The following is a 16,529-nucleotide window of genomic DNA, read 5'->3' on the forward strand; positions in this document are numbered from 1 at the left end:
CATTGCGTTTGCCTTGAGAACATGACGTATAAGCCGTTGGCTGAATGCTCAACCTGGGCATCGCTTTAGACTTCAAGTGATTGCAGGGTTGCAATGACAGCAAGCACAGTCATTGCGCTTGCCTTGTGAACATGACGAATAAGCCGTTGGCTGAATGCGCAACCTGGGCATCGCTTTAGACTTCAAGTGAATCCTGAGAGCTCATAAAAATTCACTTTGTTAATCTGTTGAAATAGTGGTGGCTCGATTGAGTTAATTGGTTGTAGATCAGGTGACTTGATCTCTTCCCCGAACTTAGCAGCTGACTTGCAACTTGCCCCACCCAACTGCGCACTGATGATGCCTCTTCGCATGGTGACCAGACGTTTGCAAGTCAGTCGCAAAGCTCGGTGAACAGATCAACAGTCACCTGATCTGAACGTCATTACATTTAGCGGGTCATTGCCAAAAATTTTTATAAACAGTCAAACAAAAACTGATTTTGCAAAAGACGGTTGACTTTACAAATTGGGACGTACGACCAGACAACTAGTAAACAAGTCTTACGATTTTGCGGAGAAAAGAATTTGATGCGATTACTTTTGAAAACGGTAATAAATTTTCGAAAGCCACAGTGATTCACTTTGAAAGTGCCTGGCTGGCACGGTAGGCTGCAAAGATTGTTAGAAAACACTAGTTTGTCGATCGTATTTAACGGTCATCTACATTTTTTGCCTCGCTCGGGCAGCATTGACCTGCAGCAATGGTAGGTAAGGATAGCCTTCACCTGCGCTGTGTGATCATGTAACCTCACGATGTTGGATCATCCGAAAGCACTTATCCGACGTAATCATGGTTGTTTGAAACCACTCCTAAGCCCCATACAATTACGCCACTGAAAGTGAAGCTGAACCGTCCTAGTTTCGGAGCTTCCTTGCCATACTGTAGATCCCACTTCCTTTCAACGCGCAGCGCACTCAACCTTGAATTTTTCTATCTCGGTTCTACATAAGACCGTACACTTTAGTTCTCGGCCTAAGTGTGTTGTTTGGCATTCGTCTAAGGCTGACTTGCAATTATCTGCTTTTGCGACACCGTATCAGCAAGGGAATTTTTGTTTGAAGTCCGTCAATTATCTCGTGCCTCAAGCATGGAAACAAAGAATTTAAGGCGAACCGAGCACGGATGGTCAAAAACAGAGGTAGCGTTAAACATTGGCTGGAAATATGATAGTGGTTGGCAAGTACTGTGAAATTAACGTATGGCTGATGAGCTTAATGGTATAAGGAAAATATACTTTTCGGTTTGTACTAGTTGAGGCTGCTTCTCTGTGAAGAGAAAGTTACATTTGATAAGGAAAAGGCACTTATAGAACATGTGACCATGGAGAGAATTGAGTAGAGAATTGAGTAGATCAAACAGTGAGATGGAGTACTACTGGTAGTTCACGTGAGGATAGGCCAACATCGTTTGTTAAATCTACTGTTGTGAAGCTAAAATATCCAAAGCGGTGTGTGGTCCCATGGGATGGTTACTATCAGGGCGACGGAAGCAATAAAGGATAGGTTAAAGTCTGAGAACATAGACAGAATGCAGTCACACACAGAGGTGTGTCTGTACCCTCTTCCTGGAAAACATTTTGATAGGTGTATTGCACAGTCTACTGTGGAAAATGAAAGCTATTGTGTGGAGATTCACCGCAGTGTGGCCGCTGGAAAACGAAGCGGTCAAGTTAAACTGAAAGTGCTTGGGTTCATAAAAGTGACCTTGTTAGATTTTCGGCCCCAAAACCTGAGTTTCCTGCGGAATTTATGGAATTTTATGGAAAAAAGGGCAAAGGGAGTTCAAGCCTACTGTAATGCTGCCGCCGGTCGGGCAGATGAGTATACCAAGCAGAAATGATCCCCCTAATAAGTGTGACTCCTTCTGTATTCATACCTCTGCTCAGCATGGCATGAGGATGCGCTTTTTGAGTGAAGTGCCATTGGAATATTTTGTTGTTTTCTTCCAAGGCCAACATTTACGCATTCGGTCATGGACAAAGTTCCTTTTCGATTCAGTCTCTGCATATCTCCAGTCTCTGAGTGGATCAGCATTATGGACGCAAAAAACAATTTGCTTGAAAGAATGGCTGAACCAGTACATTAATGGGAACAGCAGGTACAAAAGCAGAATCGCATGTTTAAAAGCAACACTAGGACACATTGAGTAAACAGAATTAATTGATGCAAGAGCGACCTAATCTGGAACGGAACAGGAGGCAGTTCATTCTGGTGTCCCGGCATTAGGAGACAAGACTATCCGCAACTCACCCTGGCGAATTCGAAAACTCCAAGGCAGAATTTGAGCCCTTCGGATCAGGATCAAAAATAGAGGATGAATCAGATACGATTTAGTGCGTAACGAAACAAACCTATGGAATCCGGCTGGGCCTGTCAGTCGACCGACAGATGGCCTAAACACATACAGATATCATCTCCATGACTATCTAGCTTAAAGCGCTGACCAAATGTGATGGATTTACAGGGCTGATCTCTTGGAGATATACCTCAAGGGATCACATGAAAGTTTTTATCTAAAGGCTGTTTTTTGTTGGGATTGCCCTCCATCGGGAAACCGTGTTCCGGCTCACCAAACCGATTTTACCCGGGATATTTACGACTCATTCATAAGACATCCATTACTAATGAATATTCGCCCTGGCCATTAAAACAGCTAACGGTCGGTTTAAATGGATTGTGTATGTATACTGGTATTCTGCAGTACCGTGTGACCCACTTAAAGACGGTGCATTGCGATCGTAGCCACCTTTGAACTACCAAGGAAGCCTTTTCACGGATTCAAGGTCTATATCTTATTGTGCAGAGCACCGGTAGAGAAATGTTTTTATGCACTCCCATCAAGAAGAATAGATTCTGAGCGATAAAACGAGGCCATAATAGTCATGAAATAAGCTGGTTACTCGTGAAGGAGCCCGTCCTGCAAGAGGCAAATCTACATTAAAATATTCCGCCTTCAGTGAATCGATCAGCTGTAGCAACCTTTTGGTGCCTAACTGTCATGCCACAAGAAGGAAGCACGAGGATCAGGATGCTGCCAGGTTGCCCAAGGCTAGACAGGGGAAGTAGAGGGGCAGAGGTCGGGTTTGAACCACGGACCTTCCGGTCAGTAAATTCGCGCTCTAACCACTGAGTTATCTCCTCCCTGCTTCCAGTGAATGGGTATAGGACTTCGTTGGCAGAAAAATAATCACTAATATTCTTCATTTGATGGCGCAGCGGGATGGGGGAATGTTGAAGGATTCGTGCAGAAGAACTGGACAGCGAATGCCCAAAGACAGACTAAAGAGAATCAATCACGAGAGCTGCAGTCACACATCTAAATGAAGCAAGTCATTGCTGAACCACACGTTACTAACTGCACTAGTTTTTTTATTTGGTTCCATCGTACAATCCACTATTTCCTGTATTATGTGACCTACTTGGTGACATCCTCACAAGCCGAATAGATCGTGAAAGTACTTACATTCATCACTGGTTGAGTTTTTTCAGTAACGCGGCTAAATATACATTGACGACATATTTCCTATTGATGACAGATGATAATGCAATTTAGGTAGACCACTAAACAGATCCACCAACTCCATTACAGCTATCAGTTTTACCATGGAGACGGAAGTGAGCCATCAAACCTTTCCGGAAGTATTACTGGACAGAATAACCGATAACTCCACTGAGAGGTGTGTGTATTTCAAGCAAACCTGGAGGAAACAGTATTCAGACATTTGCAAATGTGTCTCTCTACAACAACATGTAAAAATAAAAAAATGTAAACCTGTTTGCTATGCGGTTTTGAGGGCTAGACAAATAGGTTCTGATGGCACACTGGAAAGCGAACTGAATGCTATCAGAAAACTCCAACAGAAGACATCCAATCTCATCAGCTTATATCACGTAATGTGCAGAATAGAATGGAAGCAAAAGTAAGGAAAACATTCGAATTCAAACAAGTTTTTCTAATACTCGCTTTCAAAGGCTACCTGGTAACCGAAGCTTTAGCCAGAGGTCTTCCCATACGGGTTAGATACAGGTTTAGCACGTCTTAACTTCGATGCTCCTACTCAAATTCTATTTTACGCAAAGACACTGTCAGTGCTGACCGATTCGACGGTTGTTGATGAAATCAGTCACCAGATGTGATCACTTACGTACCCGGCACTTGTCAAAGTGGACTAGAGAATAGTGCTCAGATAGGCTCACCCTGGGTGTCAGAGGCAAAGGTCAGGGTTCTATTTCAATTCACTCAGTTGGGACGGAACACGTTAATCGGGAGACTACATTTCGGATCGTTTGCTGGGACAACAGAACCGGTTCAAAGTAGTCAGATAACGTAACCACGCCANTTTTTTCAGTAACGCGGCTAAATATACATTGACGACATAATTCCTATTGATGACAGATGGTAATGGTAGACCACTAAACAGATCCACCAACTTCATTACAGCTATCAGTTTTACCATGGAGACGGAAGTGAGCCATCAAACCTTTCCGGAAGTATTACTGGACAGAATAACCGATAACTCCACTGAGAGGTGTGTGTATTTCAAGCAAACCTGGAGGAAACAGTATTCAGACATTTGCAAATGTGTCTCTCTACAACAACATGTAAAAATAAAAAAATGTAAACCTGTTTGCTATGCGGTTTTGAGGGCTAGACAAATAGGTTCTGATGGCACACTGGAAAGCGAACTGAATGCTATCAGAAAACTCCAACAGAAGACATCCAATCTCATCAGCTTATATCACGTAATGTGCAGAATAGAATGGAAGCAAAAGTAAGGAAAACATTCGAATTCAAACAAGTTTTTCTAATACTCGCTTTCAAAGGCTACCTGGTAACCGAAGCTTTAGCCAGAGGTCTTCCCATACGGGTTAGATACAGGTTTAGCACGTCTTAACTTCGATGCTCCTACTCAAATTCTATTTTACGCAAAGACACTGTCAGTGCTGACCGATTCGACGGTTGTTGATGAAATCAGTCACAGATGTGATGCACTTACGTACCCGGCACTTGTCAAAGTGGACTAGAGAATAGTNAATAGTTCTGAGATAGGCTCACCCTGGATTTCAGAGGCAAAGGTCAGGGTTCTATTTTAATTCACCCAGTTGAGACGGAACACGTTAATCGGGAGACTACAATTCGGATCGTTTGCTGTGACAACGGAACCGGTCCAAAGTAGTCAGATAACGTAACCACGCCACCAACAAGACTGTTGTCACCCGACCAACCACACCTGAACTTTATGCACAAAAGCTTCGTCCAATCCCTCCAGCTGAACCTGCCCAGTGATGAAGGCACACACCTGGCCATATGTCCCATATTATCCCGACAATTAGCCGTGTATTAGATGGCTTTTGCAGATTTCCCCACTCCCGCGTTTGCCATATTGTAGTTGCGCTTGACTCTGTATATGATCTCTACCAGCCAGAAAATAGATCAATAAAACACGTGTTGCACTGGCGTTCCCAATGTAGATATAGGAACCCTTCAACAACCTAAGTGTAACCTAAACTAAATCTGACCAGCTTTGACTAGAGATTGAGCGTTTTCTTCCGCACAGCTAATCCATGTGTCAAACATCCTACCACTAGGGTAGTACTGAGGTTATTCCAGACCACAACCAGTATTTTAAGACCGGTATCGTGTAAACCCTACAGCTGGGATAGAAAACACTATGTTCTGAAATTACGTTCTGGAAAATACCGAATTTATACCAAGTTCCATCTTTATTCGTTTCAATCTGGGGCGCAGTAATACACGGAAAAAGAACAATATTAGCACGACTAAATGCATTCTTTACTGACCACGGGCATTTAAGCACTCAGCCTAAAGATGTCATTCAGAAACCACAACCGCTGTGGGCCTTGTGACAATCTTCCATACGGCCGACCAGATCCGAAATTCAGTTCTGTAGGCTTCTGAGACGATAGCAGAGACGATAACTGCGTTGAATCCAATAGTCTCACACGTAGCATCCTACAGCATCCAGTCAGGTTTTACAGCACCTTAAGTCCCTATAACTTCTGTCTAAAATTCAGTTGATAAAACTGCCATCAATCGGCACTTCAGGATGTGACTGTTGCGTAAAATATCCTTGGTGGCCATGTTCGGATCAACCAACATATAGAAGAGCTATGGTTCGAGCACACTTTCAGCAAGCCCATGTGAGCGGTGCCGTCATCGTCCTTTAGTGAACGAGCGAATATGGTTATATTGCGCGGAGTCCAAGGCGCAAGAGTATGTGATCACTTTTGGCCCCAACTCACATTGAGTTATCTTTAGAGGAGTTAAGCATGCCAAAGCGAACGATAACAAAACAAAGTGTCAGCCCGTACCTAATGATTCTGTGGATTCCAAATGCAAAGTCCCATGATGTAACCAGTTTATTGCTAAAGTGCTTTGCGGAAGTTATCACCGCTGGTCGTATTGCGTCAGTGATTTTTGTCCTCGTTCTGATGTTAACACTGCAATAAACTTGCTTTAGAAAATGACCGCAAGGACTATCTGAAGTAGGGTAAATTCATGTGCTTTTTGATGACTCCGACTTTCTTTTAATTAAACTACTTCTTCACACCGGATGTGCAATTCGAGCGCGGTGTCCTCCGAGAGGTGGTTGGATGACAGCGCAGCCAATTTTGCATACAAAAAGATTCGCTGCACGTTTCGTGCTAACGGTCATTTGTGTTATTCGCTATGTTGGATTGAAAAACAGCTTGTAGGTCATGTGGTATTTGCGACTCTTGAAGTCCACTCGTTTCTTTAGCGTAACAGGCCCCGCCAAGTTCCCGCAAACACTGACTTCCTCGTGTTTACCACACACCCCTGTCAATGGCTACTACCGCGATTTGTGCGTCACTGATTTCGGAAACAATGGTCGCCTGTACATCTACCGGTACGGGACGATACAAAAGAAAAAAACATATCTTAAGGACTTATGACAGTAGGCCAAACATTCTATTAATGTGGTCTTTCTTAACCCGTAAGTTTTGTCAACAACTAGCCTCTAGGCACAATGATGTAGCCTCCAAACCATCTTCATCATGAGACGTGAACCAGGGGTTGAAGTTGTAAGTTGAAATAGCACATATGTACATTGTGCACCGGATGCCCCGTCTTTACTGTTGGGCGCGGGAATCTTTGGGTTTACCAATTACCGTACAGTATCTCCGAAATTCCACTTTACACTGAATGAACCGAAAACGTATGTTAGGCGTACCCGGCCTTTACTGTGTCACTGATGGTGATCTAGGGAGAAGATGCACATGGGACGAAACTAATCAGGTCTTAAGCGATAAAGTTTCTACCTTTAGAGTTCAAAATACACCTTCATGTTGGTGAAAATGCAGAGGACATGGTGAAATTATGTATATCGTCAAAGAACAAATATTCCTTATTTAAAGCCCTTACTTCAAAGTACAGAGAAGCATGTGACTGACGAGCTATTAGCAGGTACGTGTCCGCCAAACTAGACGAATGCGGTACCGATTTCTGGATGTTGATGGATGATGACACGAATTAGTGTCTCTATATATCTTGGGTCCTTTGAAAAAAATTAACGGTAGAGCATTGGCTAAAGAGGTGATATGTCGAATATTCGAAGGCTTATTTGATAGAGGCTCTCATATCAGCATATATCACGTTTCCACGAATCCTAGTGTTTCTGACACATGAGATTTGAGACCATTTACTGTTTTGACTCTTCTGTGTTGGTCTTTCAAAGGGAGCGGCCACGAGGGCATGTGGTATCCTTAACTGTAAATTATGTAGTCCGTCTTTTGCGAAGAGAAGTATTGTGGACCTTGTTTCACGAAAAGTTCAACCGGAGTGACGTTTTTGTCCAAATTGTAGGTTTGTATTAATGATACTAGTAATATTAGTAAAACAGTTCGTATTTTCCAAAACCAGAGGGGGGGGGGGCTTATTCGTCCGGGAGCAGTTCAGGCAACCCACAATGGGAAGCACTAATTACCATCCTCAATGAGGTCCACCAAAGTGTCCGTATTTCGTGGCATTCGGGCATGCCTATTTCTTTCTGGTTCGGTTCCGCAGAAATATTACAATCACTGCCTATTGAGTGTTCAATGTTGATCCGTGTGCGGAATCTGAATGAATGTGTTTATGGGGGTTGGGCTGCGTTAGCTCAAAACAGGCCTTGCGTGTTTGTCAGATTTTGAAAAGAAATTCAAATTCTCTACAAGACGATCTACAACACAGGGTACTACTTTCTGCGGACATGCAGGCCGATCTGATCCTGAGTCAACTTTAAACAGATGTTTGTAAAATCGACCAATCGCCAGTACATTGATTTGGAAAATGTCACAGGGGCCTACTACGGACTTGCATGATATAACGACGGGAGCGTGTTCACTTAGTACAACATGAAGGATCGATCAAGGTCAAACCTGGTGGACGTGTTAAGCGTGGCCTGATACAGATCCATAGAAGCAGAAAACAGCTGCACGTTATAACCGACAGTCATGATGCGCAGAATCTCATTCACATCCAATTTTTCAACGGGTCCACAGCTGAACTAAACTGTTACTAATGATAGTTCTCATGCGAAGGATCGATCAGGGTCAAACCTGGTGGACTAAACTGTTACTAATGATAGTTCTCATGATCCTCCACAGTAAAATCTTGCCTATCGATGGTGTACCTGAAGTTAGACTAAATTCTATAACCGCAAACTTTTGGGTATCGGAGTAGGTGATGACAAACTGTCCCTCTTCCTCAAACATGGTCTTATTCGAGTTTCCAAATTTCCAACCCATGAGAGAATTGGTTAACGTAGGACTTAGTTCATGGTTCACGTGGCGAAAAACGTCCAACGTAATCATTAGACTTTTAGAAGATACTCGGAATGGCAACTGAAGCGAGTATCAACCCACAGAAAATTGCTGAAAAAAGTTCAAGATTCCGGCCCTTTTCATTTCAAATGACTTTTTTGCAGACAGCATGATATAATTATGTACATTTTCCGAAAACTTCACGGTACACAGTATTTAGCACCATAACGGCGTAAACAAGGTCTATCATTCTGCCAGTAGCCTGATGAAAAAAAGAGCGGTCAGTGTGAACGGAAACATATTTTGCCTTTCCAAAAATAAATGAAAGCAAGTAAAACAAAAGACGTTAGCAGAGTACTGAGATCAGTTAACTGGATGTTTGCATGCATTTATACCTAGCTAACATCAATAGAAGGAACGCCAGTTCTAGAGACTGTAATGTTGCGTGTTAAAGAATGTACCACAAACCATGGCTTTCCTTTTTATATAAACTTGGCTGGAAAGGGAAGGAATCGCGAATTCTTCTGAACTTGTCGGACGAAATAATTCATTTGGAGAACTCACCTCAATGGCAGTAAGCCTGGCTTCACAATTTCCTGGCCTGAAGGATATAATAGAGTGGTTTTATCTAGTGTCTCAAAATATATCAGCGAAGTTATTTGCGAACTTGATGGGCCGTGTAGAGATAAACTGAACCCTCAGTATCAAGCACATTTCCAAAACGAGGGTCATATCGAATGTATTTGACATCCACCTCCCAGTCTTTTTCGTTGCTGTTTTGTTGACCAGTTAAGCGATTTCCTTGCGTTGGCCTGTTTGTAGTACCAGCATTCTCTGCTGCATGCTGTGCCTTTTTGGACAGCTTTGTGTACTTGCTTTCGGGGAGTTTTTCGGGCTCGCAATGTATGTGCACACTGTGTTTCGGTTGCTCTCGGTCCCGCAGGTAGAGCCTTGGCAGCCATTTCGGAGGACATTCACATCGCTTTATCTGAACAAGATAGTCACCGTTGGTTTCTTGTTTGTGATTCAAACGTGGGGTGTCCGTTGTTTGGGGGACCGATGAACAGACGTTTGAAGCAGGTGTTTCTATCTGGTTACTGAGGCCTGTAGGTGCTAAGTTATGCTGTGATGCACATTTACGCAATGCACTCGAGGGAGGTGAGAGTTCACTTGGCTGTGGAGTATTGGCGTTCCTCCAAACTGCTAACTGCGCCTCCATTACATGCATCACACGTTGCAAATCGCTCAGTGTTTTAGTTGTCATGACCACAAATTGCTTTTCAGCGAAATCATCATCCCGAATACCGACAGCAAAAAAAGGTCCAACATGAGGAAAGGCCATACAACGTTCGACTGCGCCAAAGTCCGTGCGTTCCACTACGCGATAGGGCCACCAGGAAGCACGACTAAGAATGAGTGACGTGTAGGTTATCAACAGTTTTGCCTTGACTGGCTTTTTAGGTTCCCGCCAAGGGCTGATAAGATGTTGCTCCAAGCGATACTGAAACACCGGGGTAGTGAACTGGTCCTTCGTGTGTAACTCCACATAATGAACTAGTCGGACGGATATTGTCAGAAGCTGATTCAAATTACTTAGGGAATTCGACCGTTTCACCATGTCACACTGAGGGGCCTGTTAACGCTATTTCGTTAAAGTCCGGTGCAGCTCAGGCAACCTGCGATGCACTCACAGTGCCATTCCGAATACTGATTTGCCATTGTGGCACTCACGACTGGCCAATCACCCAACAACAGAACGTGAGATCCGTCAACTCCATTGGTCGGCCGTTCAGCCGTGCTGTGTGAGCCAATGAAAGCACGGGTGATAAGTGCAGCTGGATGGCCGAGGTCAACTTCAACTGAGTGATCTGAATAGCAGTGCATCTCATGCGTGTTGTGGGCGCTCAGTATTCGCACAATTGAATTGAATTTTCGAAAGCTACGAGGTGTCCCTGATGGACTAAAACAGACAGGCAATTGAGTTCAGAATACCAGTTCAAACTTTTGAGCCCTATACAGGCATTTGGGGTTCCATGTTGCTGGGACAGTATTCCAACAGAATCTTTCCGCCAGGGGCATAACTGTTCCAGTGGACAATGAAAATTTGTTGAGCTGCAAAAATATGAACGTAGCTTAGGGTGGATTTTAGTTTCGGCAAATACGCAGAAAAATGCATTATTTTGGCGTAAAAAGTTTAATTCATTCGCAAAGACTATGCAGCTATGACCATCGTGCTGCTAAGGCGCCCCCGTGTTGTGCGTGGTTGGGTTGATCATAACATGTGAGGTATGTGAGGCATCGGTGAGGTCTTCTAATCACTGGATTGATGACTGCGTGTACATTATTATTCGTTACGCTCATGACTTTAACACTGGTTTTCACAACATCCAGCAAAATCCCGGAAAAAATGAAATCTCCTCATTTCGGAAGAAAAAAGAAAAGGCAATGAATATCAGGAGACCCTTTACGATGTTGTGAGGCTATGGCAGATCTTTAAAAAATCACGTTAGCCTGATTGTTCACCGGAAGCTTTATTTACAAGCAAGATCCATTCATTCTTCACCAAGTATTCCCGGTACCAATAGACCATTCAGTGGACGCTAACAGAGCACAAGGAACTTCATCTCATTATGGTTCCTATTCGGATAAGGTGGTTGAGAACATTCTATTCGTAATGCAAATACATACCACAGTGAGTCTGCTGTTGCCTCCTCTGAGTCACTATTTGTCGTAGCCCAGAAATTTAAGCCATTTTGTAAAAGAATTCGGAATCATATCCTGCGACAAGTGAGATAGATCATTTTGGTAAAACGTTGGCAAATGTTTGTCATGCCTGGTTCATGCGTGACTTTTGATCAACTTTAGATGGCCGTCTTTTCTCATGGTGTCAGACATAGGTGTGACCAGGTGGGATCACATTATATCTTCAGACATTGGTAAGTGAATCTGACGAGTAAATTCTGTAGCACGTCAGAGCGCTACAGAACATTTTGATTTAGCTATCGACATTTTTATTGCACGATCCGACACAAAATGTGTGTGCTAAGCGAGGGAAACCAAGTGATTTTCCGGTTAACTATGTGGGCCTTTGTTTGTATTTAATTACCAAAACTTACATATAGATTTTGAAACGTTTGGTTCTTGGAGTATTAAGGACGAAAGGCTACTCATAAGGTTCCTGAAAACTCTTCGGCAGCCCACTACCGGTTTCGCTCTTGCTGGGACTCAGCTCTTAGCTCCTTAGTTTTTGTCAACCTTATGTTTTAATTAAACCAAAACAGTACGCAACCAGCGTAATAGACTTATTTGAAATACCCAGTGTTGTTCAGAATTTTGTCGTTGGGAACAAATTTAAACGGGGATAATTTAATTACTTTAATGCCATATATACGCCATATATAGTTTGACAGTGTTCCCGAGGCACAAGAAGTCAGCGTAAAGTTTAATTTCGATGGGAGGCTTGAATGAACGCGGACTGAATTTCCAATAAATGACGGATTCAGTTGGGATTCAGGTGGTTCTGATCTGCCGTTACAGTCAGGTTTGTTTGCAAATAAGTGTATTTCGCAAAGTTTTATCACCGTTTTTTTGTTCGAAGACACCGGTGGTTACAGCAAGAAGCCGAATTACGTTTGTTACGTTTAAAATAATCAAGTTTCACAGCTTCGAAGCAGTGGTGGATGTAGCGCAGCAGTGTTGACTTTATCCTTCAAACACAGACTAGTTTCTTAGGGTAATCACCTTTCATAAAGGCTGTTTGGACGTTACGTATACTAAGGGTCACTCTATGTGAGATCTAACGTCACAGATCTACTCATCTGAGTAGATCTGGTAATAAACGTTATTGTTAAGGGTAACGCAGGAAATTTGGTGGTTTGTCCAGCATGCTAATTATCACTGGTGAGACCACTAATCGGTTCAGAATGATACGATCAAAGCATAGAAAGCAAATCAGCTTTAATGGCATTAACGAACAACGCAATACATGTTGACTGAAGTCCATGAAGTGTATATTAAAACTGTATATATTTTATTAGTGACGAAACACTCCATTCGTTGATCAGGACTCCAGAGATACTAGGTAAATGGGTTTAGATGAGCCTAACATGGTGGGCGTTGTGTGGGTCCATATTGGCAATGCAGTAGACAGGAATTTTTGACCACAGAAGTGCAAACGGTGAGCGCATAGGGTGAACGAAACTTGCCGCAGTGATGTTACTTTACTCTCTCTTCCTGGATGACAGGGCTTTGTGCTAAAACCGGAGTTCGATATGCGTTTTCTGCTATTTTTAGAAACTTACTTATCAGCTGTAGTACTCATCGTCACATTCAACGCTTCAATCTTTTTTTAGCTGTCAGTGGGCTTATTTGTGTCGTTGAAATTGTGAAAACCCATTGAAGCATACTAGAAATTGGACGACTAGTGAAGTCTATAAAATGTGTATTGTTAAATGTTTTGCATTTGCAGAGAGGTAGAGATGGGGTTTAACAAGTCTGCATCATGTTCTGGAGCCCAGACATTTGTGTAAACGAAACATTTTGGCGCACTGAAGCGTTCCTGAGACAGGCACACTCCTATTCTGTCATGTCGAAAGAAGAATGAGCGTGATATCATTACAAACGGACTACGCCTGAAGATTCTAGATAAAGATTCTAGAAGACTTCGGATTTGATGTTTAATTTAAAGCTCAAGAAATGAGCTGAAAATTTTCAAGAACAGAACAGGTAAAGACCTAATCAGTACCCTCATTTATTTAATAGCTACCCATCTCAGTTGTGCAATCCAACTACTCACATCAGCATAAAAACTTACGCCGGCTCGGGAACACTCAGTCTAACTATATATGATGTATATATGGCATTAAAGATAAGTAAATCAATATATATCGTCTCTACTGCATTTTATCCCCGTTTAAATTTGTTTCCAACGACAAACTTCTGAACACCACTGGGTATTTCGATGACTTCGAATTTTGTATTTGCGGCGAAAGTCCGAATGGAGTTGTTTCTCCGTGAACTGAATTCAGACCAATATGAAATTTCCCTCCTCTTATATACTCCAGGAATCTCTTCACAATTTTCCCGATTTTTAGGCCTAAGGAGCATTTTCGATCTCCACAGGACATATATTTTAGCTAAACTGACTCCACGACAGGCCATCTGGATACTCGAATTTTGATTTACCAGATGAAAGGATGACTGTTGGGTTTAGATCTGTTGTGTTTATCTATTCGGTTACTACTTGACTACCACCTGACTCCATCCAGCTGTTCAGCAAAAATCTTGAGATGGCCTGAAGGCTCAATTATCTTTGTCCATCTGCCGATGCGAGGAACATCAGAGGAAGAAATCGGGACGAGAACTGACCCATATTGATCCAGGTACCCAAAATCAGTCTCCTTTTTTATTTTGTTCAATTCGTCAACTTCTCCGGACCATAAGGATTCCAAACAGACTTTCACGGGACATATTCAGGTGGGATACGGCGTGGTAGTTCTCAAAAGGAAGAGGGCGGTCGTCAACGGGGTTTTGTGTTTTGGAGAGCCACTTGTTTGACTCTGGTCATTTTTTGACTAAAACTGTTTCTTCTGTAGTAGCTGAGATCTTATTTTGGGTCACCAGGCATTTTTTCTGGACGCAATGGTCTTCTTTGGTTTGGCTTGTCTTCATTAACCTGATGCTCATTCTTCCGCTTAGAGCAACGGAACAAAAACATTCCTGACCTCGAGATTGTGTACTGTACGAAAGCTCACGGTCTACGTAGACTTGGTAACTCAAAAGGGAAAATCCAGTCTCGGAAATCTGTGGGGGTCAACTTCACACCTACTGATACTGATAGCTGTATAAATCAGTGGACACTCTTTTGGTGATAATGTCTCATTTTGCAAGTGAGCTGAACGGTTTGGGTGCTACGGCAAATCGATCGTATTTATCCCGAGGAGCACTACATACAATCGGAAAATACGTAGTTGCTTCTTTTCACCTCTGAGAGATATGATGTCAAACATCAAAGCTCACCCGAGAACACATTGGTCTGTTGGTGTGACGGCTCACAAAAGAATTCTTTATGAACTCGCGATTTTCGCTGCACTTAACTATGGAAGGGTACCTGGAGAAGAGCTAAAATATGGGACTGCATGGTCCATTCATTATACCAACTGATGGGTGAATGGATGTTCAAAAAACAGTTCCACCAAAAAGCGACGACCCGAACGACTCTAAAAATCCGTCGCTCAGTGAAACTGGTGTAGATTATATCCATTTTGAAAGAGCTGTTTCTGCATTGCAACTTCGAGAACGTTGGTGCGGAACGTCGTTAGCGAAGGGGTTCCGAGTACCTCTCGAAGTGAAATGCTCACAGAAATACCCCATATTGGATGATTTATGCGCCCCTGTGTCTTACGTAGTAAGAATCTCCCCCTGTCTCTCTTTACCCCGTTGCCAGGGCCATCTCCGTGGTCCTATTCTTAGGGACTGACAGATCGGGCAGGTAGCCATTAGCGTCAGCTGAAATATCTACGGCCAACGACGTTTGAGTAAGTTGTCGTAATATCAAAGCAGGTGGCCACTTCTAAAGACAGCTTCTAGTCGATATGACCCATGATTCGGCCATGATACAACAGTCCGGTAACTCGAAATTGAACAAGACTTCACCAGATTTATTCAGTAACGGTGCAAATAATCCATGACAGTGCTTCTAGACCGCCATCTGTTTGACGATTCTGTGTATCATGGCGTTCCATCCATTCAAACTTCGCATTAGTGAGGAGATATCGGATGCCATTTCGTGCCTTCAAGTGTTGTGATGCGTATGCCTGGAATCTATTGAAGTAGGTGCAACTAAACTAAAACAGTAGTATGATTACCATGTCTGAAGTTGATTAATTGAACTCTAAAGTATGTGGTACTTGGTCCATCAACGACAATTTGGATACAAATCCCGGAATAATTACAGAAATTACGCCTTACCATAAGGAAAGACTTGCCTAATAACCAGTCCACAGTCAGTGGCCCGCCTGTGCTTGCCAGTTAGTGCCTGGTAACTTGAACTAGCTAGCAAAGCCTTGTATGAAGTTTTTTTCGAGTCATGTTGGATTTAGTATCGAGTGTCTCTTGCGTGTGATTCCATGAACCTTCTATTGCCAGATCAACACAACATACAGCTGGCTTCATACCCATCAGTCACTGCACCCCGTATGGAGTGCTACTGCGATATGTTTGACACTCACTCCGAAACACAGCGCAGTATGCTGTATCGCCTATTATGAATACCAGCTCAGGTGGCTAAAAACAGCACACAACAATTTTCGAGAAATACACTCATTTGCAAATCAATTTGGTTTTAACGTTTATGGCATTCTACAACTGAGTGTGCTGCACATAGGCCGCCTCATGATTCAGTTGGCACGATATTCGAGATATCGCAGTATATTTTCATATCATAAACGAGGGATTCAGTTGAGTCTCGTAAAAACCAAATTGATTTGCAAATGAGTGTATTTCTCGAAAATTGTTGTGTGCTGTTTTTAGCCACCTGAGCTGGTATTCATAATAGGCGATACAGCATACTGCGCTGTGTTTCGGAGTGAGTGTCAAACATATCGCAGTAGCACTCCATACGGGGTGCAGTGACTGATGGGTATGAAGCCAGCTGTATGTTGTGTTGATCTGGCAATAGAAGGTTCATGGAATCACACGCAAGAG

The 16,529-nt window shown here is 42.9% G+C and overlaps 1 protein-coding gene across 1 annotated transcript; it reads right to left on the minus strand.

Annotated features, from left to right (window-relative positions):
* Window positions 1-9,483: 9,483 nt before the first annotated feature.
* T265_15052 (hypothetical protein) lies at window positions 9,484-10,443 on the minus strand (the record flags this gene model as incomplete). The annotated part of the gene is made up of 1 exon (XM_009176386.1): window positions 9,484-10,443. A coding segment is annotated over one exon (960 nt), but the record flags the coding sequence as incomplete, so codon positions are not given.
* Between the last annotated feature and the right edge of the window lie 6,086 nt (window positions 10,444-16,529).

This window comes from Opisthorchis viverrini, assembly GCF_000715545.1.
Source record: "Opisthorchis viverrini unplaced genomic scaffold opera_v5_333, whole genome shotgun sequence".
In the NCBI taxonomy this organism is placed as follows: Eukaryota; Metazoa; Platyhelminthes; class Trematoda; order Opisthorchiida; family Opisthorchiidae; genus Opisthorchis; species Opisthorchis viverrini.